The 27139-nt window shown below is 42.7% G+C and overlaps 4 protein-coding genes across 5 annotated transcripts in view; 2 read left to right on the top strand and 2 right to left on the bottom strand.

The window, feature by feature from the left end:
• Positions 1–3: 3 nt before the first annotated feature.
• ciao1 (cytosolic iron-sulfur assembly component 1) lies at positions 4–2541 on the bottom strand. Its single transcript, XM_075468595.1, has 7 exons — positions 2114–2541; positions 1502–1650; positions 1296–1407; positions 1098–1186; positions 815–1016; positions 661–730; positions 4–499 (listed from the first exon to the last, which is right to left on the bottom strand). Exons 1-7 carry the CDS (start codon positions 2250–2252, stop codon positions 265–267), a joined length of 996 nt encoding a protein of 331 aa, XP_075324710.1. The 5' UTR covers positions 2253–2541; the 3' UTR covers positions 4–264.
• A 226-nt stretch (positions 2542–2767) lies between these two features.
• tmem127 (transmembrane protein 127) lies at positions 2768–5338 on the top strand. The gene is made up of 3 exons (XM_075468596.1): positions 2768–3548; positions 3640–3804; positions 3912–5338. The coding sequence occupies exons 1-3, from the start codon at positions 3311–3313 to the stop codon at positions 4220–4222; spliced, it is 714 nt and encodes a 237-aa protein (XP_075324711.1). The 5' UTR covers positions 2768–3310; the 3' UTR covers positions 4223–5338.
• Positions 5339–5804: 466 nt separating this feature from the next.
• gatd3l (glutamine amidotransferase class 1 domain containing 3, like) lies at positions 5805–9032 on the top strand. The gene is made up of 7 exons (XM_075469116.1): positions 5805–5994; positions 6078–6130; positions 6216–6329; positions 6469–6600; positions 6724–6816; positions 8489–8654; positions 8769–9032. The coding sequence occupies exons 1-7, from the start codon at positions 5878–5880 to the stop codon at positions 8901–8903; spliced, it is 810 nt and encodes a 269-aa protein (XP_075325231.1). The 5' UTR covers positions 5805–5877; the 3' UTR covers positions 8904–9032.
• Positions 9033–10347: 1315 nt separating this feature from the next.
• The window catches only part of igsf9b (immunoglobulin superfamily, member 9b), a 28277-nt gene continuing 11485 nt past the window's right edge, over positions 10348–27139 (bottom strand). Inside the window, exons 4-22 of one of the 2 annotated variants that reach the window (XM_075468597.1) lie at positions 21034–21180; positions 19867–20018; positions 19552–19669; positions 19159–19300; positions 18662–18807; positions 18383–18525; positions 18147–18287; positions 17933–18049; positions 17700–17850; positions 17468–17579; positions 17204–17379; positions 16877–17115; positions 16690–16774; positions 16411–16581; positions 16241–16277; positions 12744–16025; positions 12434–12603; positions 12030–12241; positions 10348–11821 (exon numbers count right to left, since the gene is read on the bottom strand). In XM_075468597.1, coding sequence (XP_075324712.1) covers positions 12042–12241; positions 12434–12603; positions 12744–16025; positions 16241–16277; positions 16411–16581; positions 16690–16774; positions 16877–17115; positions 17204–17379; positions 17468–17579; positions 17700–17850; positions 17933–18049; positions 18147–18287; positions 18383–18525; positions 18662–18807; positions 19159–19300; positions 19552–19669; positions 19867–20018; positions 21034–21180 — 5729 coding nt within the window. In that variant the 3' untranslated portion in view covers positions 10348–11821; positions 12030–12041. The remainder of the gene's footprint in view (positions 11822–12029; positions 12242–12433; positions 12604–12743; positions 16026–16240; positions 16278–16410; positions 16582–16689; positions 16775–16876; positions 17116–17203; positions 17380–17467; positions 17580–17699; positions 17851–17932; positions 18050–18146; positions 18288–18382; positions 18526–18661; positions 18808–19158; positions 19301–19551; positions 19670–19866; positions 20019–21033; positions 21181–27139) is intronic. The other variant, XM_075468598.1, reaches the window with a different exon arrangement.

The following is a 27139-nucleotide window of genomic DNA, read 5'->3' on the forward strand; positions in this document are numbered from 1 at the left end:
AAGTTGTTTTATAGTTATTTATATAAACATACTTAATTCTCAATGTATCAATTTCCAAGATATAGACTCAAAAAGCACAAGATGCATGGCAGCTGTATTCTCATCACAAAAATTGGCATGAAATTAACAAACATACTTTTATGTTGAGCTGAATGAAAGCGAGTTATCAGATTAGCTATCAAAGGACAGCGACGGAGTGCCTTCAAGGCCTCATTCTCAATGTAACTTAAAAAAAACAAAAATGAAACAGCACTGAACATTGACTCAGGCCTCTTCTTGGAACCTCCAAATGGCAATCTCTCCATCGTCACTGCAGGTGGCCAGGAGTCCGGCCTCCTTCGGACTCCAGGCCACACAGTTGACGTCCTGGCTGTGAGCTTTAGTCACCTGAGCCGCCAGCGAGAACACTGGCTCGTCTGGATGGGCTGTCAGATCCTCCTTGAACACTCTGACAGCATCATCGCCACAGGCAGTTGCAAGGGCACCAGTTAGTCTGCACCTGAGCAAAGACGAGAAATATTCAAGTGCTTTCAGACCGAAAAAATTATATTTTGTAAATATTACATTACCCAATTATGCCCTTAATGATCCACAGATACCAGCAAATGTCATCGGACTGCACTGTACCAATACGTTATATGAAAATGCGTTCAATCTTACCAGGCAACATCATACACAGTTCGTCCATGATACCCAGACATAGTGCAAACACACTTCCATGACAAGTCACCTTTTACACAAGCAGAGTGGAAAAAAACATTTTAGTTTTTCCTCATGATTTATAGCAAAGGTACAGGTGTTGCTGACCACTCACCCTGACTGCTTTCAGTTGGATACTCTTTCCAAATCTTCACGGTGCGATCGTCGCTGCAGGAGGCCATCCTCTGACCAGTAGCGTCAAAACACAAACTCCAGACTGTGGATGCGTGTCCTTGTAAGGTTGCTCGGCACTCCCAGTCGTCATCCTCTTCCTTGTAAATGCAAATGTTGTTGTCATAGCTGGCTGAGGCCAAGAGCTGTGGAAACAAATGGTTAAGTATATGGTTCGATGGTGCCCCAGAATGAATAATCATCCAGCTCCACACAGTTTGGCCTACCTCTTGGGTTGGGTGCCACACAACATGCTTCACATCTTGTGTGTGAGAATTCACAACTGTAACACACTCATACTCGTCTTCTTCATCCACTGTGAAACACAAAGGGACAGAGATTGTGTTCATATACCTACTGAGAATTGTAACATAATAGATTTTAGCCATGCCTCTGATGTAGTGACTCAGCAGGTTAGCACAAACCTTCCCAGACCCAGACGCTCTTGTCTCGGCTACACGTTGCCAGCAAATTACCCATAGGAGCCCAAGTCACACATTTGACCTCGTTTTCATGTCCTTCCAGCACAGTCAAACTCTAAAAGACAAGTCAAGAGTCTGGGTAAAATGAACCAAAGCAGGGTTTGTTAAATCACATACTGAATTAAAAAAATATATATATCTCATCTTACCTCAAAGTCATCGTCCTTCTTTTTCCAGATGCATGTGGTTGCGTCAAAGCTGGCAGAGGCCAGGTAATTTCCACAAGGAGACCACGCCACTTTCCTCACAGTGCGCTGGTGTCCATCCTGAAGCACGCTCTTACACATCCAGGAGTCCCCTAGAAAACAGAGGGCGTCAAGAGGGCTGTCAAGTTAATAATTACGCTATAATTTATTCATAATGAAGTATCCCTTTCATTTAACTTAGAAGAATAGAAGAATTTACAGATATCTGAAAATCCATCCAAACTGGATATATGAACTGTGACAATAATTTCACAACAGCATGCTCCACTTTGATTATTATTATTTTTATAAAAAATGTTTAGAAAACTTTCTTTAATCGTGGTTCAGTTAATCAAAGCTAATCAATTACTCGAATGCAAAAGTGTTCCAAATGAGTCAAAATTATCTTTTCTGGTTGAAACTTTCACGCTGTTTACTTTTATAAGAACACCAACCCTCAGGGAGCACACAGGGCTGGATATCACACCATATTAACATGGTCATATAACAAAGTTATGAGAAGATTTAACATAGAGTAGAAAAGGTTGTCATCAGTTCATTTTTTTGACTGCTCACCTTCGCGTCCCCATATCCGGATGGCCTTATCGCCCCCACATGAGGCCAGCAGCGACCCATTTGGGCTCCAACTGACGAACCAGCACCGAGAGTCCGGATGTGCGCTGAGTCTCTGAACCAGGGTCAAACACTCCTTCATAGCTGAGGCGGTAATAATTTTATGTCTCAGCGGCGCCGTCAACTCTGTGGTTTTCAGGTAACTGAGAACTTAGGCAGGAAATACCAATGTGGACTGTAACAGCTTCCACAAGTCAGCGCCGACTAAACGACTGTCATTTGTTGGTATTAAGAGATATTTTCAAAAAAGGATTAATGTTTTTGCACCAAAGACCAAAGTATGAAAGTTCACAGAAACATCCATATCGGAAATGCCGCCATCTTCGCTTATCAGGGACTGTACGCGTTGCATTGTGGGTTCTCCTCCTTCCTCTTACGGACTTGCTCTACAAACTGAAGAATAGGCTTGTAATACTTTCCTGTATATATATATATATATATATATATATATATTTAAACACAGACATTTGCTGTTTAATGGCACTAAATGACAGTAAGAAAAATGTAGGGTTAATCATGTGAGGTAGAATAACACATCCGTCTGACTATGTTATAGTGAGTCACCTGTAGGTGGGAGCAGAGTTATAGAGTAAAGTTGTTTGCTACCTCTTCTGAAGCCACGAAGAAGAATGATGCGAACAGGAAGTCAATATTTTAGAGGAAACCAGCGTAAGCTGTCTTTTGTTTTGTTTTGTGTTTGTTTTTCTGTACCAAATCACCAGTCTTTTTTATTAGTGTAATTAGCCAATTTAGTCGATAAGTTAAACATTTTATAGTTAGCTTGTAGTAAGTTATTTTTTCATAAGTATTGGCGACATTTGGCGTTTACTGTGAATTCGCTTCTCGGGCTAACAACAGAGCTAACAGGCCTAAAAGCCATCTGTTCATTGTGTGCTCGTTAGAAAGTCATATTGTTTTTATCCATCAGCTGATTTTTGTTCGGAAATATTGGATATCTCAATGAACAAAGCAACTGGACTGTTGTCATTTGTTTAATTTAAAGGTAGCCTTAGCTGTGCTGGCTAACGGGATTTATTGTGTCTGTGAGCTGTCTAGTCTCAAATTTACAAACGTATAGCTGTCAGTAGAGTGACAAAGACAGACCATCACCTCAGCAGAAGACAAGGAGATCTGATTGCCATGTACGCCCCACCGGGTTCTTCTGTCCCTGGAGGCCGGAGGAGGAGAGCGGGCACTTCACTGCCCAAGCAACCGGAGCGGAGCCTGGTGTCGGCTCTGCCCGGAGCGCTGTCCATCACAGCGCTTTGCACGGCTCTAGCTGAGCCAGCCTGGCTCCGTGTTCACGGAGGCGCCTGTCCGAAGCAAGAGCTGGGGGTGGCAGATGTCTTGGGATACATTGATCCCAAGCTTTTGGATGGTAAGGACCAGTACAAGCCCATTACAACCGGTAGTAGAGATTAAGCTGGTGGCTGTCTTGTAATGCTTTGTGATGTCAACTGTATCCACAGATAACTGTGTGAACCCGCAGACTATCCTGCTGCTGAGGGTAATAGCTGCTTTCTGTTTCCTTGGGATCCTGTGCAGTCTGACTGCTTTCCTGTTGGATGTGTTCGGACCCAAGCACCCTGCCCTAAAGATCACACGCAGATATGCTTTTGCACATATACTCACAGGTACTGATGAGTGAGATATTTATAGTATATAATGTGTTTGTAATGCTCTTGTTGCCGGATGAATAAAGTTCTATCTTGTCTTAACTATTTTCTCTATTTTCACTCAGTGTTACAGTGTGCCACAGTCATAGGCTTTTGCTACTGGGCCTCGGAGCTGATCTTGTCACTACAGCAGCAACACAAGAAGTACCACGGCTCCCTCATATATGTCACTTTTGCTATCAGCTTCTACCTGGTGGCAGGTGCGGGCGGAGCATCTATCCTCGCCACAGCTGCAAACCTCCTGCGCCACTACCCCACTGAGGAGGAAGAACAGGCTTTAGAGCTGCTCTCAGAGATGGAGGACAGCAGCGAGACTTTTCCTGCTGATTATGACATTGCCAATCAGTTTCAGCCACCACCCGCCTACACGCCCTAATGCCAACAGACTGGCCTTGCTCATGCTTTTCTCTCTCAGCACAGCTAGTTGCTTGATGTGCAAACCACACTCTTTATCAAATGGATATCTTTGCAAATACTCTCGGCAATGAACACAGTGTGTGCACAGTTAGTGCACAGATTCTATGAATGACAGTGCTTGGGTGCATGAAAGCTCTCTTTAGTGGTGACAGATATTTAGGAGATGACTCTTACTTTCACCACTGAATTGGTTTTTGCATGTAAATGGCTTTTAGGATCTGGTCCTTACATGTAAAGAAAACTAAACTGCAAGGAGTGCTTAAAGAGGGCTCGACTCAAGAAATGATGCAACCACAGCCTGATCTCTGCTACTCTAGAATCAGGCCTGTGAGCAGATTGCCGTGATTGGACTTGGATGGAGCTTTGTTAAACAGCTTTGTGATTTAATTTGATGTGCTTGCCATGTGTATGATTTCTTTTTTTCTAGATAGACCATAAATTCAGACATACATGTACACTGATAAGATTGTTTTAGACCTTTATTTTATATAAGTAACAAATTGACCTTATTTATTGTATGTGCTGTCTTTTTTTTTTTTTTTTTTTTTTGCCCATTCTTCTTTTTCTTTGTAGGGATCTTTCAGTTACTCATCTGCACACCTATGTACTTGAAATAACAAGAAAATGTGTGACAGGTCTTAGTGGTGTTTTTAAAAAGGAACACAACGTGTGTTGTGTGTTGAGGGCAGACAGCTGCAGAGAAGTTAAGACCGATGTTTAGCAACAAACCTCACAGCAAAAGTTATTGTAATAGATTTTTTTTTTTTTTTTTTTTAAAGAACCCTCATTGTGATTACCATTTGTGAAAACTTCAGTATGTGTTTTCCATATATGAGTTATTTTGTGCAAATTTTTAAGATTTAGCCAGAATCTTATGTGAGCATCCCACATTAGGTTCCAGCTTAGGCTTGATTTTGGGACTGATTGGGTGATTCTAGTTAGTTGTAAATTGTTCTGTTGATACTGTTTTCTGCTTTTTGTTTCTCAAATTCACTGTACTTTCATCCCTGTTATGTAAATATTGATTGTTTATACATAAAGTGGTCACAATAAAATAAATGCCATATTTAGCCTCCCACTGTTCATCTGTAACTTGACATTGCCTCCCATCTTCACTAGTTGTTGATTGTCTTTCACTAAGTGCGATCTAATGGGGACTTTTCCACCTTGCGCAGGATATTTCTGGGTTCACCGTCTAGACGCGACATGGCATTACAGAGAATAAGAGTCTTACAACCTAATGGACTTTAAAGGGCATATGGTTTGTCAGCTTGTCTGTATAAAGGTGTAGCTCACTTTTTCTTGATCAATCAACTCTATCGAGCCAAATTCTATATGGGTTAAGATATTGATTGATGCTGGGATGCCTGAGGCCAAGGACTTAAGTTAATCAGATAATTTAAGAAGTTAATAATAGGGAAGGGTGTCCAGGAAGGGAATAAGTCAAGGTGTGAAAAGACAACGGAGCTTACGTGGTAACGTCATTTGGCTGCACGGCGATGGTATATATACAGACATTCTCAGTGAGATCAATATCAGGACGTCTTTACGGGCTCCGGGACAAATCGTTAAAATATCATTTTACTCCTAAACAAGTAAGACTGAAGCCAAATCATGCAGGCATCAAGGACCTTGCTGTCGAAACAAACCCTGGCTGTTCTTTCTCGCCAGCCTGTCTGCTTTGTTCACCACGGTGACTATGGCAACTGGGGGAACACCAATATTGCAGTGGTAAGTTAAAAAGATCAATATGTGATCAGTGAAAATAATTTGGTCAGCGTGGGCATTGTGACTTGTGAGTTGCTGTATCCCAGGTTTTCTCAGGATGTGGATGGTGGGATGGAACTGACATCCATGAGGGGGTGTAGTGAGTATCAGGATATGAGAAACGTCGCATTATTTCACAAACATATCACCATGCAGAGATAATAACTGACAGCTCTTGACTTCAGCACCATGTACCACCTGAGCCAGAACGGTGCTCGCTTTCAGATGTTTGCTCCAAATCAACAGCAGATGCATGTGATGGACCACATAAAAAAACAACCTGCCTCTGGTGAGAACCGGTACGAACCTCCGAAACTCCTTCACACTGATTAGGGTGATAAGATATAATCTGTGACTGATTTAACTCAGCATGTTTAGACATCTGACTTGACTCACTCAACACGGTAGTATTTCTGATTATATCTGGCCATTAAACAGGAACATGATGACGGAGTCTGCTCGCTTCAGTCACGGCCAGGGAAAGATGCAAATGCAGGACCTGTCCATGCTGGATGTCAACAGCTTTGATGCTGTCATCTTTCCTGGAGGCCATGGAATCACCAAGAATCTGTGAGGAATATTGAAATATGAAACAATAACATGGAGACTGTGCAAAGCAGAGTGAAATGAGATACAAGGTATTATAATGAAAGATATAGGATTAATACAAGTTTCTAAATCTTGACTCTTTAGGTCCTCTTTTGTGAAAGATGGCAAAGATTGCAAGCTGCATAGTGATGTGGAGAGGGTGCTTAAAGACTTCCACCGTTCACGTAAGCCCATCGGGTATGTATCATTCAGCCACTGCTCAGACCATGTTTACTGAAGTCATCTGGAAGTACGTAACTGTCACAAAGAAATTTGATATTATTCATCCCAGCATGAGACCAAACAGAAAACAGACTGTCATTGATTTGTTCCACTCATATATCTAGAATATGTTAAACCAGATAAACATTAGAGACTTAAACGATCCCTGTAATAGAATTTGGACACTGGAGAAGCTGTAAGAAGTCAACAGAACAAAGAAAAACCTTCATGTAGATGAAAAGTGATAACATGTGGCATTGTTATGGTAAATTCTGTCACTTAGAAATGCTTTAGAAACCCCCACAACAGGCTTTCCAATCCAAATCGCCATTTGCCGAGACACACTAATTGTGTTTCAGAGAAGTGAGACACACTCCAAGTTAAGAAAAACTTCCACCACAGCATCTTTGTTGAAGATTTTTGTTTTAGTTAGCATTGGTATGATCTTATTTTTGCTTGTTTTCATAAAGGTTTTCGGAAAAATCTCACTCAACTTTTACCCCTAAAGTTTGTTAAGTCAATTACCAAAGCTTATTCCTTCTTAAGAAAGCCTGAAGGTCATATCCCTATTTGTTTAAACGCGGAAATCCGATTGGAATTTCACTTTAGGGAAATCAAATGGTTTGTTAGAAAAGTGCTATGTGGACTGCCAGAAAAAGATCATTTTTTGTGTGAATCGCTTTAAGATGTTGTGTGGACATAGTCACCATATTGGCCCTCACTGACCCCAGCAGGAGGCAGGAAGGTCAGGCGCAATACAAATAGTCTTTATTGTTTTAAGCTCACACTGGACGAAGAGAAAGCAGCCGTTCCAGGCAAATCCTATTAAGCAGGCCAGACAAAACAAAAGCTCCAACACAAATACTCTAACATAATTTAATCTGGCACAAAATGACTGATCCGGGTGGGATAGATGAGCGGCCGCCATGTGGACTTGTGTCAAAGTCAGCTCAGAGGACAGTAGGTGCACGGCAAAGAATGGAAGATTTCAGGTTGTAGGAGATGTGGGATTACAGGAATTAAAGAGTGAAGCTGGAAGCTAAAGAGGAAGAGGTGAAGCAGAGGTCAACATGACAACAGAGAGTTAAATATCATACTGACCTCTTCCCTTCATCCAAAGCAGAGTAACCCTTACCTTTCCCCTTCATCCCTGGAAAGAGCTCAAGCCAGTGAGGATGCTTTTCTTTTTCTTTTATCATTATTATTATTAATTTACTTTAATTACTTCTTTGTTAATGCAATTACAAGGAAACTTTTATTGAGAAGTTTTATAAGATCATTGATGGCTGAATTCCTTGTGCTGAAGTACAAACATCCCCACAAACTTGCACATCAAATCAAGTGGACTGGTCATTTGTATACGTGGATTCTTGAATGGATACCAAACTTAAGCACAAACTGCTGGCAAACACAAAAGGCTGTCGTTATCTTTTCTGGAGTTGTGTGCGTCCATGCTGAGACTGATCTACCCCTGAACATCTCTCGTCAGAATTAGGACCCCTTGAGCATAAGGCATTAGACTGTTTTTTTTTTTCAGGCTTGAATCTCACCTTTCCTAATCAGAACAAGACAGTAATTCTTATACCCCGATCCGTCTCGCCTGTTAAGCTTGAATGAATCAAAAGCTGATTTCCTGCTTCTCTTTCAGACTGGCCAGCATGGCTCCTGTGCTGGCCTGCCGTGTGCTGCCCAACATCGAAGTGACCATGGGCTATGAGCGGGATGACAACACCCGCTGGGGGAGCTGGCCTCACACTAACATGGTGCAGGCTGTGAAGGCCATGGGTGCTCGCCACAATGGCCGCGAGCCATATATATCCTTTCAGAGGTCTCTGTTTACTATAAATGTGAGTTAAAGCATCTGCAATGTGTTCATTTCACAGCTTATCTGCTATTAGCTCCTGTTTGGCCTTAACCCTTTCTTTCACGAAGCCCATGTGGATGAGAAGAACAAAGTGGTTAGCACTCCGTCCTTCCTGTGGGAGACAGACTATCACTATCACTACATATTTGATGGTATCGGAAATATGGTCAAACATGTCATGCGTTTGTCAACCAAGTGAGGGGGGATTCTAGGCTTGGAATGAAAATACAGTGTTGATATGGACAGGCAAAGATCACCCCTGTATTACAATGAAATCTTACATGAAATAATCTTTAGAATAGAAATGCTTCAATTAAAGAGCAAATGTCTTGAGTGCAATTCATGTCTCGTCATTATTAGTGAAGCATAATTATGTCACATGACACATGTAGTAGGAAAGACAAATGATCTATGAGAGTTCTTTACAGAAGCCACTGGGCTTTCTGTCTTTCAGCTGAAGACAGAAATGATTGATAACGACTGGAAAATTAATTTTCCCCAGTTTTTCTAAAACACCTCATCACAACGGGATGGGAAAAATAGTGATTGTGTCTCAAGACAGAAGGTTGACTTACAGAGGATCTATGCCTTATCGGTGGGCGCATGGTAAATCAAAGTATTGTTCTCTAAATTTCATTAAAAAAAAACAAGAAACAATAACAGGTAATTGAGAAGTTAAATACCTCAAATAAAGATGAAAGCTGTTGACTGTTGTAAGACATTAACTCATCTTATCTTCTGAAGAGGCTGTGGTATGTTGAAATAAGGGAAGGGGAATTCATATGCATTCATGTTCCAGTGTTGTCATGATGCACATGCTCATGTTAGCATCCAGTCAAAGAAAAGAGGCAAGAACATTAGAACTGGCCAATGATGAATGGTTGAAATATGCTTCTTAAGCCTTTTTTGGTAGAGCAACGTATGTGCACTCTGATATTTTCCCCCAAAAATGAATTGTTTTATTTCAGAATTCATTGTTTCATCAAAGATGGCAGGCCTTCCTGGCACAGATAGAGCAAAAACAGGCCAGAGATACGATACCAACACCAACCGCCAGTTGTTTTTGTCTCATCTGTTACCTTGAGTTATCAGTGACCTAAACAAACAGCTGAAATAATTGTTTTCTGTAACATTTCCAGTCTGATGAGCATCACCTCCTAAGGAATACATTTTCTCGTAACTTGTTGTGACACTTGAGACACCAGGTGAGACCAAGAAAGTTCTTAGTGGATAAAAACCCACTCAAAACACCTGACTTTAAATTGACCTTAAAATTAACAGCTAATCCCGGAAGTACACATCACAATAATCAGTCATGCATATCTTTCTCACATCTAAAACTGGGTTCACATCATGTTTGTAAAACATCTGAAAAGCTGATGTTTTAAGTCATTTTTGTGTGAGGTGCCCTTGAGCAAGGCACCGTACCCCCATGCTCCCCGGGCGCTGTGAATGGCTGCCCACCGCTCCAGGTTGGCATCCGTCTCTATGAGTGTGTGACCCTGTGCATGAGTGTGTCAACATTTTTATTTTTTAAATGTAGAAGATTTGCCAAAAACTCGACTTCGTTGTAAACAAAAAAGGGTACTATTCAGATACTTTTCTTTAAAAAAAAAAAAAAAAATCAATGTTTGTTCCCTCAGTCTGGTGCATTCAGAATATAACAATTTATTCAACATATAAACATATAAAAATGACAAAACCAACAAAGTTATAAAAATTTTCCACTTTGTACAAAGCTTCCAACGCCGTCGTCAGGGATGCAAATACTAACTCCACATGAGGGTTTTCATCTGAGAAAAGGAGTAAAAACAATACAAATGATGTCGTCTTCCAAAGTATTGCTACAAAGATATCCTCTGAATCTGGTTACAAAAACAGCCTCCGTTTCATTTCAGTGAAAACACATATGGTTGGGCACAAAATTCATAACAGATTCTCCTTTCAATTAAAGAACCAGAAGTCAATGAAATATTCACAGTGTTGCCTTCACATCAGTGATGTGAGATGTAAACGTTGTTGCATACCATCACTCATCTCAATAAATATACAGAAAAAAAAAAAAGGGTTGTTCAGTAATTTGCAATCCTTCGAACAGTTTGACCCTTACACTGTCCTGTCACTCTTACAAACGAATCCACGCGACAACAAATATAAGGCAAAATAAATCATTTCCAGTGTCTCTTATCAAGTTTTCTAATGTATGCTAATTAATCACAGGGCTATGGTTTGACTGGTTCGGGTGGAGTAAAGTAGCTTTCATTTCAATGAGACGATGGGAAAGAATTTACAATACAACAGCAGGATTCACTCACATGTAACTAAATATATATATATATATATTTATATATATACATAAACATTTGTACACTTTGAACAAATACTGAGAGGCTAAAGGGACAGAGAGCAGGTTTGAAACAGGAAACAATTCCAGGCAACCAGCAGGTAATTAACAATTATTACGAGAATTGTTGGAGTTATGTAATTGAAGGGTGATTTTGTGTTTAAGTGTAATTTTAGGAATGAACTAATAATGCGATCTTAAATTACTATTATTTAAAAACGATGTCATAATAAGAGGGAGGTGAAGGACGCCTCGAGCACCGTTTGATTGACATCACAGGCACCATTATAGATGCAGACATATCCACAGACAGATATCATCTTGTACACAGACCTACAACATCTGTCTGCAGCATCCTTTATTACTTGGATGAAAAAGACATTAACTTGATGCACAGATGCCAATATGTGGCCAGCTGCTGCTTTTAAAAAGCAGGTCTTTCTCAGCCCTAAACTGCGAACCTTTCCTGGTCTTCGTGAGCATTTAATTTTTGTGTGGCTGATTGTCGAGGTTAAAAAAAACAAAATCCCAAAATACAGCGGCCAGTTTCTTAGAAAAATAAAGATAAATAATTCCTTCTCTGCTTCTTTATGCAAAGACATCTGAAAACAGCTGCAATGTCATATTTGATGGCATACAACATGTAGCAGCTGTGTCTCTTTAAAATGCTGTAACATAAGATAACATTTTTAACAAACATTTCCAGTGTCCGGAACCACAGTGCTGTCATCTGTTCAGAAATAAATGCTGTTTGGTATCAGTTTTCGATGCATCTGTAAAAGAGAAACAAAGAACAACAGTATTACAGAACGGCTTTTAAAATGGGTAAAACATTTTAACTACCAACCGAGCAGCAAAAGTTTAAGCATGCATGGATTCACAGCTTGCACAGCAGCAGGTGGAAAAAGGACTCAAGCAGGCAAGCACAGAAAAAAGGGGAAAAAGGAGGAAAGAGGTGCAAGGACAGGCAGAGTAACGGACCGAGTTCAGCTGCTAGAGCAGTGCTGAGCTGGTGTCAGAGTCTGAATCGTGGCCAGAGGTGAAGCAGGGCTCACGGGAACAGACAGACTCCTGAGCCCGTCTGTACTCTTGGTACTCCAGGCGGAGAGCGTTGAAGCGCGCTTCACTGAGCGAGCGGCTGTACTTGCAGCGAGGAGGGTTGAAAACTGGTGGGCTGACTGGGGGAGACGGGCCTAGGGGGGCATCAGGGACAGGAAAGGCATGGGTGGGAATGTCATGGGATGAGCTTACAAAAATCACAGCACTAATGCATAAGATGAACACATGCAGCACCATCACATCAAGCATTACACTCACAATGATGCGTGCAACAACTTTTAAAGAAAATTCCCCAAACACATTGGGATTGTAAAAGAAGTGATCACCTTTCTGTCGCTGATCCTGGAGGCCACCAGTTTGATCATATCGAATGTCCCCCCTGCCTCTTCCACAACCTGTTTGCGACTGACCAAACTTTGTGGCCTCCAGGACCTCCGAGTCCACACAGGCATCAGCAGAGTCCCATTCATAACTCTCATCTACTGATGTGTTCCTTCTAATGAGATACACAAAACAAGTAGTCAGATAACAGATATCACAAGCAGAAACAAAAACATCTGAATGAATGTCATTTAGACCCATCTGTAGAGAGGACACTCAAGAGTGTTTTTCATTCCAGGTGTGGGGGTGTTTCACCTTTTCACTCTCCTGTTGGGCAGCTCCATCTCAGCTCTGTACCGCTCATTGTCCTCTGTGGTTTCAGGGGAGCTGAGCAGTGTGGGAGTGATGGACAGGGACTGTCGGTAGAGACCAGCGCTACCTCTACCGCTGCTCTGACTGGCATAACTGGCCCTCCCCCCCTCTCGGATCTCAGTGTCCCCTGCCCTAAACATCACCCTGTCTGGCTGTCTGTAGCTCTCTCCTTCTCGGGGCTCGAAGGGGCCGTAGTAAGGAGAGGGCCAGCTGATGCCCCTGGGCAAGTAGGATCGCGGAGGGCCTCTCCTGGAGTCCACGGCTCTCAAGCTTTCCCCTCTGGAACCTGGCCAGTGCTGGTGATGGGGGACAGGAATGGAAGGGGGCATGGGAACATATTGAAGACGGGCAGACCTTAGGGTTTCTTGGTATGAGGGAGACCACCTGGATGACTCAGGGAAAACAGTGGCTTGCCGACGTGGATCTGAGGGTTCCAGCACTGGGGAGATTGAAGTTTGTCTTGGTGGGTATATACAGGGAGTGAGGTAGGAGGGACTTGCTAAAGATCTTTGTGCATGATGAGGCCTCTCTAAGCTCCCCATACTGGGACGCCTAAATGGTATATACTCCCTCCAGGAAGGGCCCGGCCTGGGCAGGGAACACGGCGTACGGCCTAAACTGTAGGACTTCACCCTGACATCTGGGTTTGTGAACTCGTCCCAGTAACATTTCTCAGAAACATATGTTCTCGGGCTCTCAAAGTGTTCCCATCTCTGTGAGCCTAAGCTGATAGACTTCTTTAAGAAAGGACGATTCTGTCCCACACCTGACAGAGTCCTACAGGGGCCAATGCTTAAGGATTTCTTGAGAAATGGCACAGGAGCTTGACTTATTCGTGACACAATATTATTAGTCCTGCTTCCCTGAGAGGCTGGTCTTTGGGATTGCTCTGATAAAGACTCGCTGCTGTCTGCAAAACTCTGTGAGTGTTTTGACACAATGTCTGCCATGTCTTTAGCTGCACTGAACAGGGTGTGTGCTGACCTGGATCCAAGCCTCAATTCTGGCCTATATGCGCTATTACTCCCAACTCTAATTTTTCTTTTCTCATCATAGAGCTGCTTGCAGGTTTTTTCCAGAGCAGGTGAGGATGATCTTGTGTCATCAGGGAATCTTACTCTCGTTTCCGCATGGGGCACACGTCTATTGCCTTGTTTTTTACTCGCATCAAAGTTGCGCCGTGCAGCACCAACAGAATCCGCTTGTTCTCGGCTCGAGCTCGTTTCAGGGTTGTCCTGAACATGAACCTCCCAGTTTTGTGGAACTACATCAGGCTTAGCAATTACAGATTTTTCTGGCTTCAGCTCTGAGCTTTCTCCAGAAGTATTTGTGACCTCAGCTTCGACCACAGGCTCATCCACGCTCATTTCAATGAAACCTGGAAGGCTCAGGTATTCAAGAATTGCACTTGTATGTTTAGGGGACATTTTGGGAGATGAGGCTGCAGGCTTGGCCTTAAAGGAGTCTGAAATTCTGGGCTCAGAAAACTGAGACTGATCACTCTCAACCTCTTCTACAAGAGTTAAAGTTGAGATAGGGCTAGGACTATCAGAGTAAAGACATTTGTCGCTCCTCCTGGAGCGCGCTCGGACGCTCTCTCTCTCCATTTCAGAGTGAAAAGATAGACTCCTTTGCTCATTGCTACCCTGAGTCTCTCCATCTTTGGCCTTAGCTCCGACTTCATGATGTTCATAGGGTACGGTTGAATAACTAGAGGAACTGGGATTCCCAGTAGCTGCGTAAGCTATTTCTGCAGTTCTCCCACTCTGATTATATGATGCAGAAGCATGCGGGTCCCTGGATCTCGAAGCAGCACCTCCATCATGTATCTTGTCCCTTAAGCTCTGCTCAGTGTTGGACTTCATGCATGTCTCTTGATTTTTTGGAGGAGTTGATGGCCTGGCGCCAACTGGTGTTTCTAGACACAAGACAGGAGTTTCAGAGGTGTTGTCAGGGGAAAGCATGGGCAGGGAGGTGTTCTGTGTGACAGGAGAGCGGGACGAATCCACAGCAGAGTCCTCTGTAGTTTCTCTACATGTACGATGATGCTGCGAGACGGGGGATGTGGTCTTGCGAGGGCTCTGAACTTGAATGAGGCTGGTGAGAGATGTAACAGGGCTAATGTCCCACTGTATGCGGGACGTTGAGAGCCGGTCCAGAGGACTGCTGGTGTTGCCAAAGTAGCATGCCCTCCTGTAGTCAGATACCCGACTTGTAACACCCGAGGTCCTGTTTTTATGTCTGACGGTAACATTTTGTAGCTTCCACACATTCTCTTCCTCTGACCGTGCATCCCTTTGAGGGCTCTCTGTTTTATTAGCCTGAGGCTCTTCCCTCCCTCGACTGCGGTGTCTTTGATCTGCTGCATAATATTTTAACTCCCTCTCTATTTCTTCCCTCTCTTTTGCCAGTTGGACACACTTGTTAACACTGTCCCTCTCCAGCTCACTCTCAAGCTGTGACACCAGCGTGCTGTTATCAGTCAACTGACTCTCCATAGGCTGGTAGCCTGAATGATCCAGTCTCTCCCTGTCCAGAAGTTTTGTTCTCCTCCCCAAACTGGGGAACGTGTCCTCAGAGTGGCCCGGCATGTGATGCCGCCTCAGAGAATAACTGTTTTTTTTCTCACTGTTATCTGAATAAAAGCTGGCTCTTTCCAAAAGAGTCTCGGAGCCTTGTTCATCATCAGAGTAAAAGCAGCCATGACGGGAGAAGTTTCTGGCCATGGCCCGTACTCTCCCAGGGGAGAGAGGAGGCCTGCTCAACTCTGGTACATCCACAGTGAGAGGAGAGTCCTTCCTCTCTTCTTTGTCTGAGCTCAAAATGCTGGACTTCGGAGAGTCCCTGGACGATGTCCTGTTGCTACCTGAGCCGCTCATACCACCATTACTTTGCAGTACGTCCTTCGATTTTTTCTTATTGAAGGGACTTGAACCCCCCGGCAGCGGCTGGACAATGAAGCGTCCATCTGGGCCTCTGGAAATGGACTCAAGAGCATTTGGTGAGGGTGCCTGAGAACCAAGGTGGCTCTCAAAGAGTGTGTAATGAGGTGGTGGAGACGCGTTGGACAAAAGTTGCTTCCGCTGGTCGTGATATTCACCACGGCTTCCTTTATCAAAGGAGGACCGATTAGACTGCGAGCATGAGGAGTTGGGAAAGAAAGGAAGAGGTGGACACAGCTTCAACTTGAGGACACTGTCTGGGCTGCGAGGAGGTGAGCGAGCTCTGGGAAAGACAAAGGCAGGAAAAAATAACATAAAATAGGTGCGGTTTGTAACTTTCTGCAAATAATTCTACATCTAAGATGCATACTGACATGTCATGTTTTTGTAATAGTTTGATTTCATCAAGAATCCAAACGCGCAATGAAAAAAGATATAAACAGAGCCGCAAATAAGTGTATGTGCGTGAATAAATTAGAAAAGTACTGTGACACCTACTCTTGAGGTGGACCTTTCTGGAAAGCTGTTGGCAGGCCTATAAAAATGTGGGGAAAAAAGGTCAAACAGTACCAAGTAAAATTGTCCAGTTTAATGTTCAACTTGTGCTAATACCAATGGCGTTTAAACAAAAATGATAAATTCACTGAGAAAAATAATGCATTTGTTACCTTGTCTTCTCTTTCTGCACCTACGCTGTCTCCTGTGACTCATGTAGCATGCTGTCACCAACGAGAGGATGATGGCCAGAAAGAGGAAGCAAACTCCTCCTAACACACCAGCCAACAGCGGTTCAGGGATGACCTCTAAGAAGCTTGGGCGCAGGGGGTAAATCTCCATTCCTGTAATCACATCACAGTCTACAATTTGAGCTCTGAGAAACAATGATAACTTTGTAAATATGCATCAACATCCATAAACACAAAAAAAAAATAAAAAAACAGACGTACCTGCTGTGGAGACACTCACAGACTCACTCGGTTCACTGAGGACTTTGTTGCTGCGAGACATCAATCTCAAATCATAAGTGGAGTCCTGAAAAAAAAAAAAAAGACCATTTATGTGTTTGATCACAAAACAAGCACTCTGGTGACGAGTTGCTTTTATTGCCTGAAGTAAGCGATAACTGATCATTACCCTTAGGAGTCCTTGCACAAGAAGCTCACTCTGATTGGCACTGATGTTGCTGCTGAGGATGACCCACTGGCCCTGATCCCTGCAGGCCTGCAGCACAAAACCTGTCAGTGGAGAGAGCGGAGTCTCAGGAGGCGACCACTGGAGGAGAACCCCTTGTTGAGTCCGGTTGGCTGACAGGTATAGGGGAGGATCCAGGATTGGGAAAGTGGTAACAGGCGAGGGTACCTCTGTTGGCACAGCTGAAAAGACGGCTCAAGATAAGTAGAAATATTCAACTTGGTTTCGGTGAGAATGTGAGGAACAGAATATGAGTTCACTTGCACAAACCTTTTGTTCGCACTGATACAATTTCACTAAAAGGTCCCGATCCGAGTTTATTTTGAGGAAGGACACTGAACTGATAACCAGTGCCAGCAAGTAGCCCAGTCACAAACAGGTAAGTTTTGGATGTTGGCACAGGTAAAGACGCCCATTCATGTTTCCCTCTGGATGTCTGCTTGAACCTAAAAAAATAAATACAAAGGATGCAAGTCATGACAGAAGTTGTTGGCAGGGGAATTAGTAACACTGGGTGTGTTCTATGCTACTGACCACACGGTAAACTTCTGGGTGAATCCACCATCAAAGCCTGGGACCCAGGACACATTGACCTGATTCATCTCTGTGGTGACAGTCGCTGAGGACACGACATGAGGACTGGTGCCTGAAGATCAGAAAATCACAAGTTTAGACCTGCACACTCCACATTTGATGCCACACGTCATTGTACATTTGCAGATTTAAAAAAAACTAACTGTTTGCACAAAAAAATGAACCCACTTACCCAACACCATGACCACCGTGCCTGCACTGACAGTCGCCACACGATTAGTGGCCAAGCACTCCCAGCCCCCATGGTGATCTTTACTGAGCGGCTGCAGCAGGAGGGACCCGTTAGACAACACGGTGTACGGTGAACGGGGACTAGGGCCAATCTGTGAGGAAGGGAAACATGAATTTGAAGTAATGGATCCCACAGGCATGTCTGAGACTATCATGAAAGAAAATCTCTCATACCTTGCTCCAGGTTATGTTAGGAGCAGGGTCTCCACTGGCTTCACAGGGGATGATCAACTCTCGGCCGACCTCCCGGAGATACTCAGGCAGAGGAGGCACTTGAAATGATGGTGGGTCCTAGAGGAGGGACAGAGCCTTTTTACTTCTGTACAGCTGCACAGTTTCAAAGAAAAGCATTTCCCTTGTAAGTGACAGTTGAGAATGACAACTTTACCTGCAAAATGACTTTGGTGGGCTCAGACTGGCCCATGGTACCATAACTGTTATAAGCGGTACAGGTGTACATGCCTACAGCATTGTCATTGGTTGTTGTCATAAAAACGGAGCCCTCAGAGTTCACCATCCAACCTGGGAACTAAACAGGTGAAAAAAGGAGAGACATAAATGTTGATTCCAGTTTCTTTGTGAAAATCTCCATGATGCATGTTGTCTCCAAGACCCACAGCTTACATTGTCAAGATTCAAATTCTTTCCATCTTTGGTCCAGTTGATATACAGCACAGGAGGATCAGCCTGAACAGGGCAAACAATAACCCCCTCCATGCCTGCTGGCAAATATGTTTCCCGAGGCATTCGTCCTATACGTGCAGGATCTATAATGAGGGTGAAAGAATTCATCACAAAAAATAGCCAGAAGAGAGCTTCTTGTCCAACATATGCTGAGAAATCGTTTATCCTCTGCAACCCTGACCCGCAGGGTTACAAAGAGTGAGTGGATAAGAGACTAACGTTTCACTTTTAGATGTGCAGAAACTGAGGGTGGGGTCAGTATCCCATTAGTCGGGATACAGGTGTAGTTGCCAGCATCTTCTGGGATGAGATTAGGGATTAGGAGTGTTCCATCCACCAAAATCTTCACTCTCGATTTTAGGGACCTAAAGTCAAAAGATAGAAAACTGTGTATTTTAGGAAGTGAATAACTGGCCACAACACATAAACACTTTGTTTCAGGAAGAAAAGGGTTACATGTTATACATAAATGTTGAAGATGGCACTCTAATCTGAACAACAATCTCCTTTGTCTAAGGTTTACAATGTTCTCAGGATCATATGATATAATTGTTTTATGAATAATCTAATAAGGCCTGATTGTATTAGCAGCATGCTTGGGAAAAACACCCGCAGGTTCCTTTAAATATTGCGGTTAGTTTTCCATTTGATAAGTAAGAATAAGTCTAACTAAGTTTAAGTATTTTCACAGATTTTTTTAAAGATTAAACACTCACTCAATATGATAAACATTCTGTCCTTGTTTCCACCACTCGTAGGTGAGGTTTGAAGGGTAGGCGTCGGCCTGACACTGCAGAACTGCATCCTGGGACATGTTGAGAGTGGTATCCTCTGGGGAAATGATGATGATTGGTGGACCTTTTTGGGGATCAAAGCACAGATCACTAATGAGAAAGTCATTGCAAAGCAGGGAATAGACTGTAGGTGGCAGTGTAGGCAACTGTATGTAACTATGATTCTCAAACACAACCAAATGTAGGTTTCACGACTAAAAATGTATCTTATCTGACACAAAGTGGTGTGTTGTTACTACATGTCACTGCACTTGCTTAGCATAAGATATGCAGAGATTTTTATCTCTTCCTGATGGCTGACAGCTCAACACTGACCTTGGACCTGCAGCTGTGTATAATGGGTCAAATTCCCCTCGGAGTTGGACACATGACATTTATACACTCCTGAAATATTCCTTGTGATGGAGGCCAAAGACAAGGTTCCATTGAGCACCTAAAACAGGATGAGGGCAAAGAGCACGACGATCAAAGACAAAGAAAAAAGGTATGGGAAGATCATGTGGAAGTCACAAGAGGACAACAAAGCAATTTGCTTCAAAGAAACATCAAAAGCTACGGCTCTGTCAGAAAATGCTAATTATAAAGTATTTAATTAGAATATGGCAAATGCCATCTGTTAATCCAACTCACCTTTATTTTTTCATGTTTCTCAATTGGGCTCTCATCTTTATGCCAGACAATGGTTGGTCGGGGGTTGCCATGGGCTCCACAGCTGAGAGTAAGTGAGTCTCCAAGCAGAACCTCCACAAAAGTTGGTGGCGTCTTAATAAACACAGGTGGAGCTATAACGAAGGCAGAAAACATTAGTGTTGATTTTCATTTCATGTAATCAAATGCAGTAAACAAACAGTATCTTTAAAAAATAAATCCTCAAAAGGGTCCATTGAACCACTACAACACCTAACGTTAGAGAGGTTCCAGTGCCTTTGATGTAACATATCACCTATCACGAGGTATCAGATACGATGTTTTGGAAATGAACAGCTGGAAAGTTCATGTTAAAAGAGAAAAGTAACTGTAAATACATTTGGAAGGAGGCAAAATAAATGAACCAGGTGAAGAGGTATGTTACAAACTGTAGTAAATTCCTTTGAGACTATATGGAATGAAAAACAGTGCTTTCTATTTTTTGTAGCCCATTTGTCTACCTGACAGTACCAGGGTTTTGTACTGTGAGACTCCCCGTGTTATGTGCAATCAGTGAACTGGAATAAGTTGTGGAAGAAATATGTCAACTTTGTCTGTAAACAATATTCTGTGATATGTCTTGTTTTGGGCTTACAAAACACATTGTTAGACAACGTGTTTAAATGATATTCAACACTGTTCAACACATGATGTAATACTATTATGTATAAAGGTGTCATCTGCAACCTGATACAGCATAATAGGCCTCTCATTCACGGTCATACAATCATATCAAAGCCTGGGTCATACTCTCAGTGAAACTTCTAGCTCTGCTTCAGTGTGGGAGTGTAACTGTGAGACTTAGAGTTAAGAGGTTTGTGTGGTAAATGATTTGGACATTTAACCTTAATCTTGAGCCAAAACCCACATATGCACTGTCCTGTTTCTCCCGGCAAGTCGGGACAGATAAAGACAAGATGTGATCACCTTGCACCCAGTGCGTCACATCGAACCTGCTCATGCCCTGCATTAACACACAGGAAACTCAGCTTGCCAGGGCCTTCAGTCCTAGCCAGGCCCCATACTGTAGCTGTTCTAAATAAAGACAGTGCCAGCAATGAGCTATGGAAGGAGCTGCTCCCAAGTCCACAAAACCCTGCAGTGCTGCACCTGTGATGGAGAGAAAGGTCCATGTGCCATTTTGAAAGTCGTCTGTTTTGCTGTCCAGAAGAAGGAGGCGACATTCGAACCAACCCTCATCCTCCAGGGTCAACCGTTCCACCAGCAGAGAGGCGCCCCGGGTCAGAGACACGCGCCCTGTGCAAGGAAAGGGTGCGGGTGGGAGGGAAAAGAGAAAAAGAGGGTCAGCACACACACACACATATAAGCAGACAGGCAGAGTCAGCATATGCTGGTGGGGGGCTTATCGTGCCGCAAACGCAGGCCTCTAGAGTCACAAAGGCCACAGTCAAAGTCACAGACTTTCTGCTAACAGACACATCCACACATGGTGTGAAGATCAGCTGTAGTTCTACTGTTTGTTGCAAATAATATACCAAATAATTCAAGATAAGGAAAATGTCAGAGAAATAAAAAATAAAAAAACCTGCATCTCAGAGTAGGTCTGAGCGAATGAAATCAATTTAACTCACTACATTTGAGCTTAAGTTTACAAAGTGAAACTACTTAGACCCCTCTACACCCGAGATTCATGCTTTCCTAGCCGCCACTCAAGCACCAGCATTTCCCTGTAGTTACTACATTAATACAGGCTATTGCTGTTTCTCCTGTGCATGTGACACTTACTGGCTGACTGAACAATGGTCTGCTCCAGTCACTGCAGACATGATTCCAAAAATAGTCATTTTTACCTCAGTGATACAGAAATGTGCCAGGTGTACAAGGACTGGCAGACCACTGTGTGACGTTTGTAAAAAGTTTGCCTCATTCTTTGGCCTCATCCTATATGACAGCGTTGTGCATAAATACAATAAAATGAGTCAGAATTGGCATTGATATTATCCATATATTCTCTACTCAATTGGGCTGTTTTATCAGTAACTAAAAGGTGAGCGCAGTAGTTTCTCGTGGCACTGACGACATTCTCATCGACAGTCGATGCATGATAATGAACTGTGCCTGCACGCACCCAGTGGGTGCTCGCTCCGATGGAAGGCCCAGATCTTGCAAATTATTTCTGCACCAATCACAGGCGTTAATACCTTATGTTCAACTAATGCAGAACTGTTCTGATCTATGTGAAATTAACTAGTTCTTGCAAAGTGTGAACTTGCACAACACTGACGAGACGAGACAGGGCACTGGTGCAGGGACATGACTGAAAGGCTGGAAATTTATAGTAGGAAAAACTAGGTAAGGAAGTTAACTACAATCATTAACAGGGTAGCACTGCTCCTTTCACTGACTTAGTGGAATAAGAGATTACTGCTTTTGAGTATTTTAGTTTTGTTGGTTTTTTTTGTTGTTACTGGTGTAAATTGTCTGTTGATCTTGCCAAATATACAGTATTTACTTTAAAGAATAAAAACGTTTTTAAATCATGTTCTGTCTTGAATTCGCAGCACTGAAAATGATCAAGATTAAAAGTTTTTAATCACATGCAAAGTGGCTCTAGCTTAGATAATAAGTGAGTGGCCCTGAGGTGGAGTGCAAACACATGAATCACTGAAGTGATGGTTGGAATTATATATAAAGATGACAGATGAAGATGGTGTCCTGTCATTTACAGTTTGGGCGGTGAAGTGGAGGGCTAGAATGAGCATGCCACAATTTTTTCAATCTTCTTTGATGTTTTATTAAACCACTGAAATAAAAACAGATGAAAAAGAAAAGAGAACATATAAATATATAGATATATAGATATGATGTGTGTGAAAACACTCAAACACAGATGGATCCACGCACAAACACACATCTCTTACCACATGCCCCAAACTCCCTCTCGTCCTCTGTACTTCTTACAGCTCCTTGTCAGACTTTGAAACTTGATCTGCTAGTTGCCTGGTGACTGCAGCCTGGTTTTCAGGGTACACCCCCTCCCTTTATTCTTTCTCTCAATGAACTCTTTTTTTTGCCCTTCAATCTGAGGGCTTTAAACGACAGGAGGATGCAGACGGAGGGGAGGGGAGTTGGGGACACACACACGTTGCTCATACCAGAGCCTCCCAAAGCAGTTTGAAAGTAAACACGGAAATGTGGCGAAGTTCCCAGCATTCCACTGTTTTTGTTTGATATGAACAAGTTAGTAAGGTGAATTGTGTCACATTAGAATCAGAATCAGAATCAGAATTAAGTTTATTGCCAAGTAGGTTTGCATTTGCAAAGAATTTGACTTGGTGTAGTTGGTGCAGAATATTAAGTATAGACAATATAGACATATATACTGAGTTAAAAAATAAAAATAAAAACTATTAACTATTAAACTATTCATGTAAAGTACTGAAATAATGCAGCGTCGTAAATAAGATAACTCTTCATCTGTTCTTAAAGGTGAGCACAGACAATTTATTCTCCAGCATAGATATAGTACACGGTGCAACAACAGAGAATTATCAAATGTTCGTCTACCTTGATGCAACATATAACTATTTACCACACTTTCTCTCCAGACGGCAGCCTGAAAGCTATGAAATTCATTTAACTTGTGTATTTGTATGGCCTTAAGACAGGGTGAAACGCACACTGGCAGTAAAGACAGACAACAATAGCTAACAATTAACCCTGCATTCCTGACTGGGGCTGTTGCTGTGCTTCATAGTTAGGTTTAATGATTGACTGACCTCCTAAAAGACGGACAAGCATCCGATGGGTGGCACTCAGAGGTTCCATAAAATGAATGCCTCTGGTTTCAGGTCAGCATCTTTCAAACAACTGGGCAGGGCTGGGAGTGGGGAAATGTGCTGGCAGATGATAACAGGTATGGGGATAACTTTAGACATTTTCCATTTATCTCGCCATCAGGGATCCACCCGGATCTGCCCGTTTCCTAAGCAGTCTGTTATAATCAGACATGGAAACGAACTCCTACTGCAGGTTTTGGGTAAAAACTCTAACATGTGTTTAATTCCTTTTTGTACAACCACTGTAATCCTCATGCGGGCACACATCATGGGATGCTTGGAGATCACGTTGGCTAAATGCTCCTCTAAAATGCAGCCCATGGAAATCCCACTGGATCCAGAAGCACATGGGTGTGTATACATGTTGATTTTCAAAATTCAATGAGAGCCCTGCCCCCTGAGTCTACATAGGGGTATTCTGGTTTCACCGTCGAACACTTAACCCTTTCCTGTTGCCTCCCTCTTGTCCATCACTACAAAGAGACGGCAGCCCCCCATGCCTCATGCTCTAAGGTTACCATAGCGACGAGACCAAGAAAAGCCCGGGCTGTAGGTTTAGATTTAAATTCAGTTGCTGTAGAAACATTACATGGCCGCACATGGGTAGAGGCAGGTCGATCACACAAAGGGGGGTTGGGTCTCTAATGTCAAAGATTTGAAAAATTACAAGTAGTGAAAAACATGTTTGGATTAAAAAATAAAAAATAAATCCCAAAGATGGAGAGAGGAGTGTGAGAGAAATTAATGAAAGGCAGAGGAGGACTTTTCTTTTCAGCCTGTGGACACACAAAACACCCAGGCTGTGTGACAAATGTTGCTTTATCTAAATTTGAATGTTGCATTTTGGCATTGAAATCTCAGATGGCACTTGGCAGGTGCTCTGCACATCAATGTTTACACAAAAAGGCTGTTTGCCTTTTTGAAGGTCTGATGCACGTATTCCACAAAATACGCAGCAATGACTGAACAGATGAGTGAAAAGAATGAGACCGTCAGCGAAAAGCTACACTGGTTATAAATCCAAGAAGAAGAGAACATGAGGTTACTGAGAGGTTACTCAAATTGTGTACATCGATAATCCACTGACAGCCAACGAGAGGTTGGCCTTTCTGACCTCTTTGCTGCAGGAGATGCATTCATCACCCCCCACCCCATCCCCAGTCCTAGATTAACACAAGGTCCACGAGTCCTAACGCCAATAAAGAGAACAGAGAGAATTGCTGAAACAAAAGCTGCTGCTCCGTCTCTTGTCCACCCTCCTCCTCCTCGCTATTTTTCCTCCATCACATGACAACACCAGTCTTTACTAAAATGAGTCCTTGTTTCCAACAAGTTGAGCTGCAGTGCAGTCAAGGGTAGAAAATGTAAACGCTAATCCACCAGCGCTGTTTGAACTCCAGGACGCAGCCTCTTCATATTAGGGAGTCAGATTCTCACCCAGTGGGTGGCAGGTTAGGAACGACTTAGCTTTCAGAGTGGTTCCATTGGCTGGTAGCTGGCTTCATCTCACTGATGTGATCTCTGAATTCTTCCCCTTGTTTTCGAGTGATGTAGCTTTTTCCGCAAATGAAAGCACCATAATTTGAATGACATGTTTTTTACCTGCACATTACTCGGTCATTCTGGTTGCATTTATGCACACAAACCTTTTCTTGCAAGTACATTGTATTTTCTCAGTTTTATGGCTTCTACAGCTCTAGTACAATGCTTTTATTGTTGTTAAAGGAATGTGATTTTTAGACTGTGGTTTCCCACTGGTGTTCACTGACAGCCTAACGCATGGAGTATTGCAAACTTCATGTCATACAACAGCAGGGATAACTGAGGAGGAAGACAGATTATTCTGTTTGGAGAAGCATCAGCTTTGCTTTCCTTTCCCCATCCGTATGTGCATAAATGAGACAGGGAGAGGTGCATTGTGGGTTGTGTTTTGATTTGAATACAATCATAAGTCTGGGACCGGCCCCCTGCCTCTGACAGCTCACCCCTCCCATTCCCCCAAATTTCTCTCTTCAATCCTCCTGTCCCACTAATCAGTTTAACCCTCTTATGAATAGTTCTTTGTCATGAGATAGATTACAGTTAACTCTGCCCCTCACGCTCTGTCCAGCTCTGTTAACCTCCTGCACTAGCAAGTACACAAAGCTCACGTGCTGAATTTTACTACAGCAGCAACTTAACTCAACACAGGCATTAGCCCTTGTGCATGATCACAAAGTAGCAGTTTGTTTTCCCTTTTAATCAAAATCTTTTAAATGAAAATCCAGAGTTCAGTCCACTGAGATCACAAAAGGTATTTGAAGCATTTTCCAGACCAGGGCTTGGGTCAGGGAGAGATAAGACTAACGTTCACTTGGACTGATCATCAGCAAAATCATTCTTATCATAATGAAATAAGACTAAATCACACTGTACCTATTTTTTCACACGCATAAAATAATCTAAGGTGTTCGGACGGTACCTCTACAGCAGATCCAGGTGTAACATGAATCTATCCAGTCATACACTTAAGTAATTTGGCATTTGCGGCAGCCTACTGCTCTTACTTGGCAAAAACTTGAAACCTGAAAAACTAATGTTTCAGCTATCCATTCTTTTGTTGTGTCATTGTTGGCCGCACATCACCCCGGTCCAGAAAAACTGGTTACGGGATCAGTTTCACATTTCAGCAGGACTACTTTTTTGCCATTGAAGATGTACAATAGACTAATTTGCATTAGCTTAGCTGTTTTAAGTTTCTATCCAAGTTCACAAGAAGAAGGGTTATGGAGATCTGTATTTGTGTATGCATTTGTATATACAAGTGTATATATGTGTTCGGGACAAATGCTGGCTTTGAGTTCTCTAGTGTTCAGACGTCCCACTGAGAGTGAGATAGTGGCCTACTGAGATTTGAGGTTTTGCCCATTGTCGTTCTAACCTGAGGTCATGATCCTCTGCTCACAGTCTCTTCTGATTTACTTCAGCACACAGGAGACATTTGATCAAGCCCTGGAGCAGTAAACTCTCCTGACACTGCAAGACTCAAACGTATTGTCTTGACTAATACATCTCAAGACGGCTGTAATAGAGTGTCAGTCACAGCTTCAGTGGTTGTTTCCTCTTTGTTGTGAACTGACTAATGTTTATCCCTTGAGGGCATGCTGGGTGTGAAACAGAGAGGAAGAGGGATGAGAGGTGTTCATGTTTTACTGATTCACATGAGACACAAATGTGGCAGCCTCTGAGATCTAGACAGACTGGTGTTCAAAGCTTTCAATGGAGGGTCGCTGATGTTGCAGACACTCTTCAAATACAGACCGCAATCTCAAGTACACCTGATATCATATCAAAAAATTGCTGGTTTAATGGACTGAAACAAGGATCCAAGATATCAGTTGCTGGAATTCTTTAATCTCAGTCGCTAAAAATTGCAA

The sequence above is a fragment of the Odontesthes bonariensis genome, chromosome 6 (genome assembly GCF_027942865.1).
Source record: "Odontesthes bonariensis isolate fOdoBon6 chromosome 6, fOdoBon6.hap1, whole genome shotgun sequence".
Lineage (NCBI taxonomy): Eukaryota > Metazoa > Chordata > Actinopteri > Atheriniformes > Atherinopsidae > Odontesthes > Odontesthes bonariensis.

Excerpts from the sequence above, each read along its gene's own strand:
- gatd3l (XM_075469116.1), top strand. The coding sequence starts at position 5,878 with ATGCAGGCATCAAGGACCTTGCTGTCGAAACAAACCCTGGCTGTTCTT. Across the intron at positions 5,995-6,077 it reads GGAACACCAATATTGCAGTG|GTTTTCTCAGGATGTGGATG; the intron begins GTAAGTTAAAAA and ends GCTGTATCCCAG. Across the intron at positions 6,601-6,723 it reads CATGGAATCACCAAGAATCT|GTCCTCTTTTGTGAAAGATG; the intron begins GTGAGGAATATT and ends TTGACTCTTTAG.
- tmem127 (XM_075468596.1), top strand. The coding sequence starts at position 3,311 with ATGTACGCCCCACCGGGTTCTTCTGTCCCTGGAGGCCGGAGGAGGAGA. Across the intron at positions 3,549-3,639 it reads TGATCCCAAGCTTTTGGATG|ATAACTGTGTGAACCCGCAG; the intron begins GTAAGGACCAGT and ends CTGTATCCACAG. Across the intron at positions 3,805-3,911 it reads TTTTGCACATATACTCACAG|TGTTACAGTGTGCCACAGTC; the intron begins GTACTGATGAGT and ends ATTTTCACTCAG.
- ciao1 (XM_075468595.1), bottom strand. The coding sequence starts at position 2,252 with ATGAAGGAGTGTTTGACCCTGGTTCAGAGACTCAGCGCACATCCGGAC. Across the intron at positions 1,408-1,501 it reads AGAAGGACGATGACTTTGAG|AGTTTGACTGTGCTGGAAGG; the intron begins GTAAGATGAGAT and ends CTTGTCTTTTAG. Across the intron at positions 731-814 it reads TCCAACTGAAAGCAGTCAGG|GTGACTTGTCATGGAAGTGT; the intron begins GTGAGTGGTCAG and ends CTTGTGTAAAAG.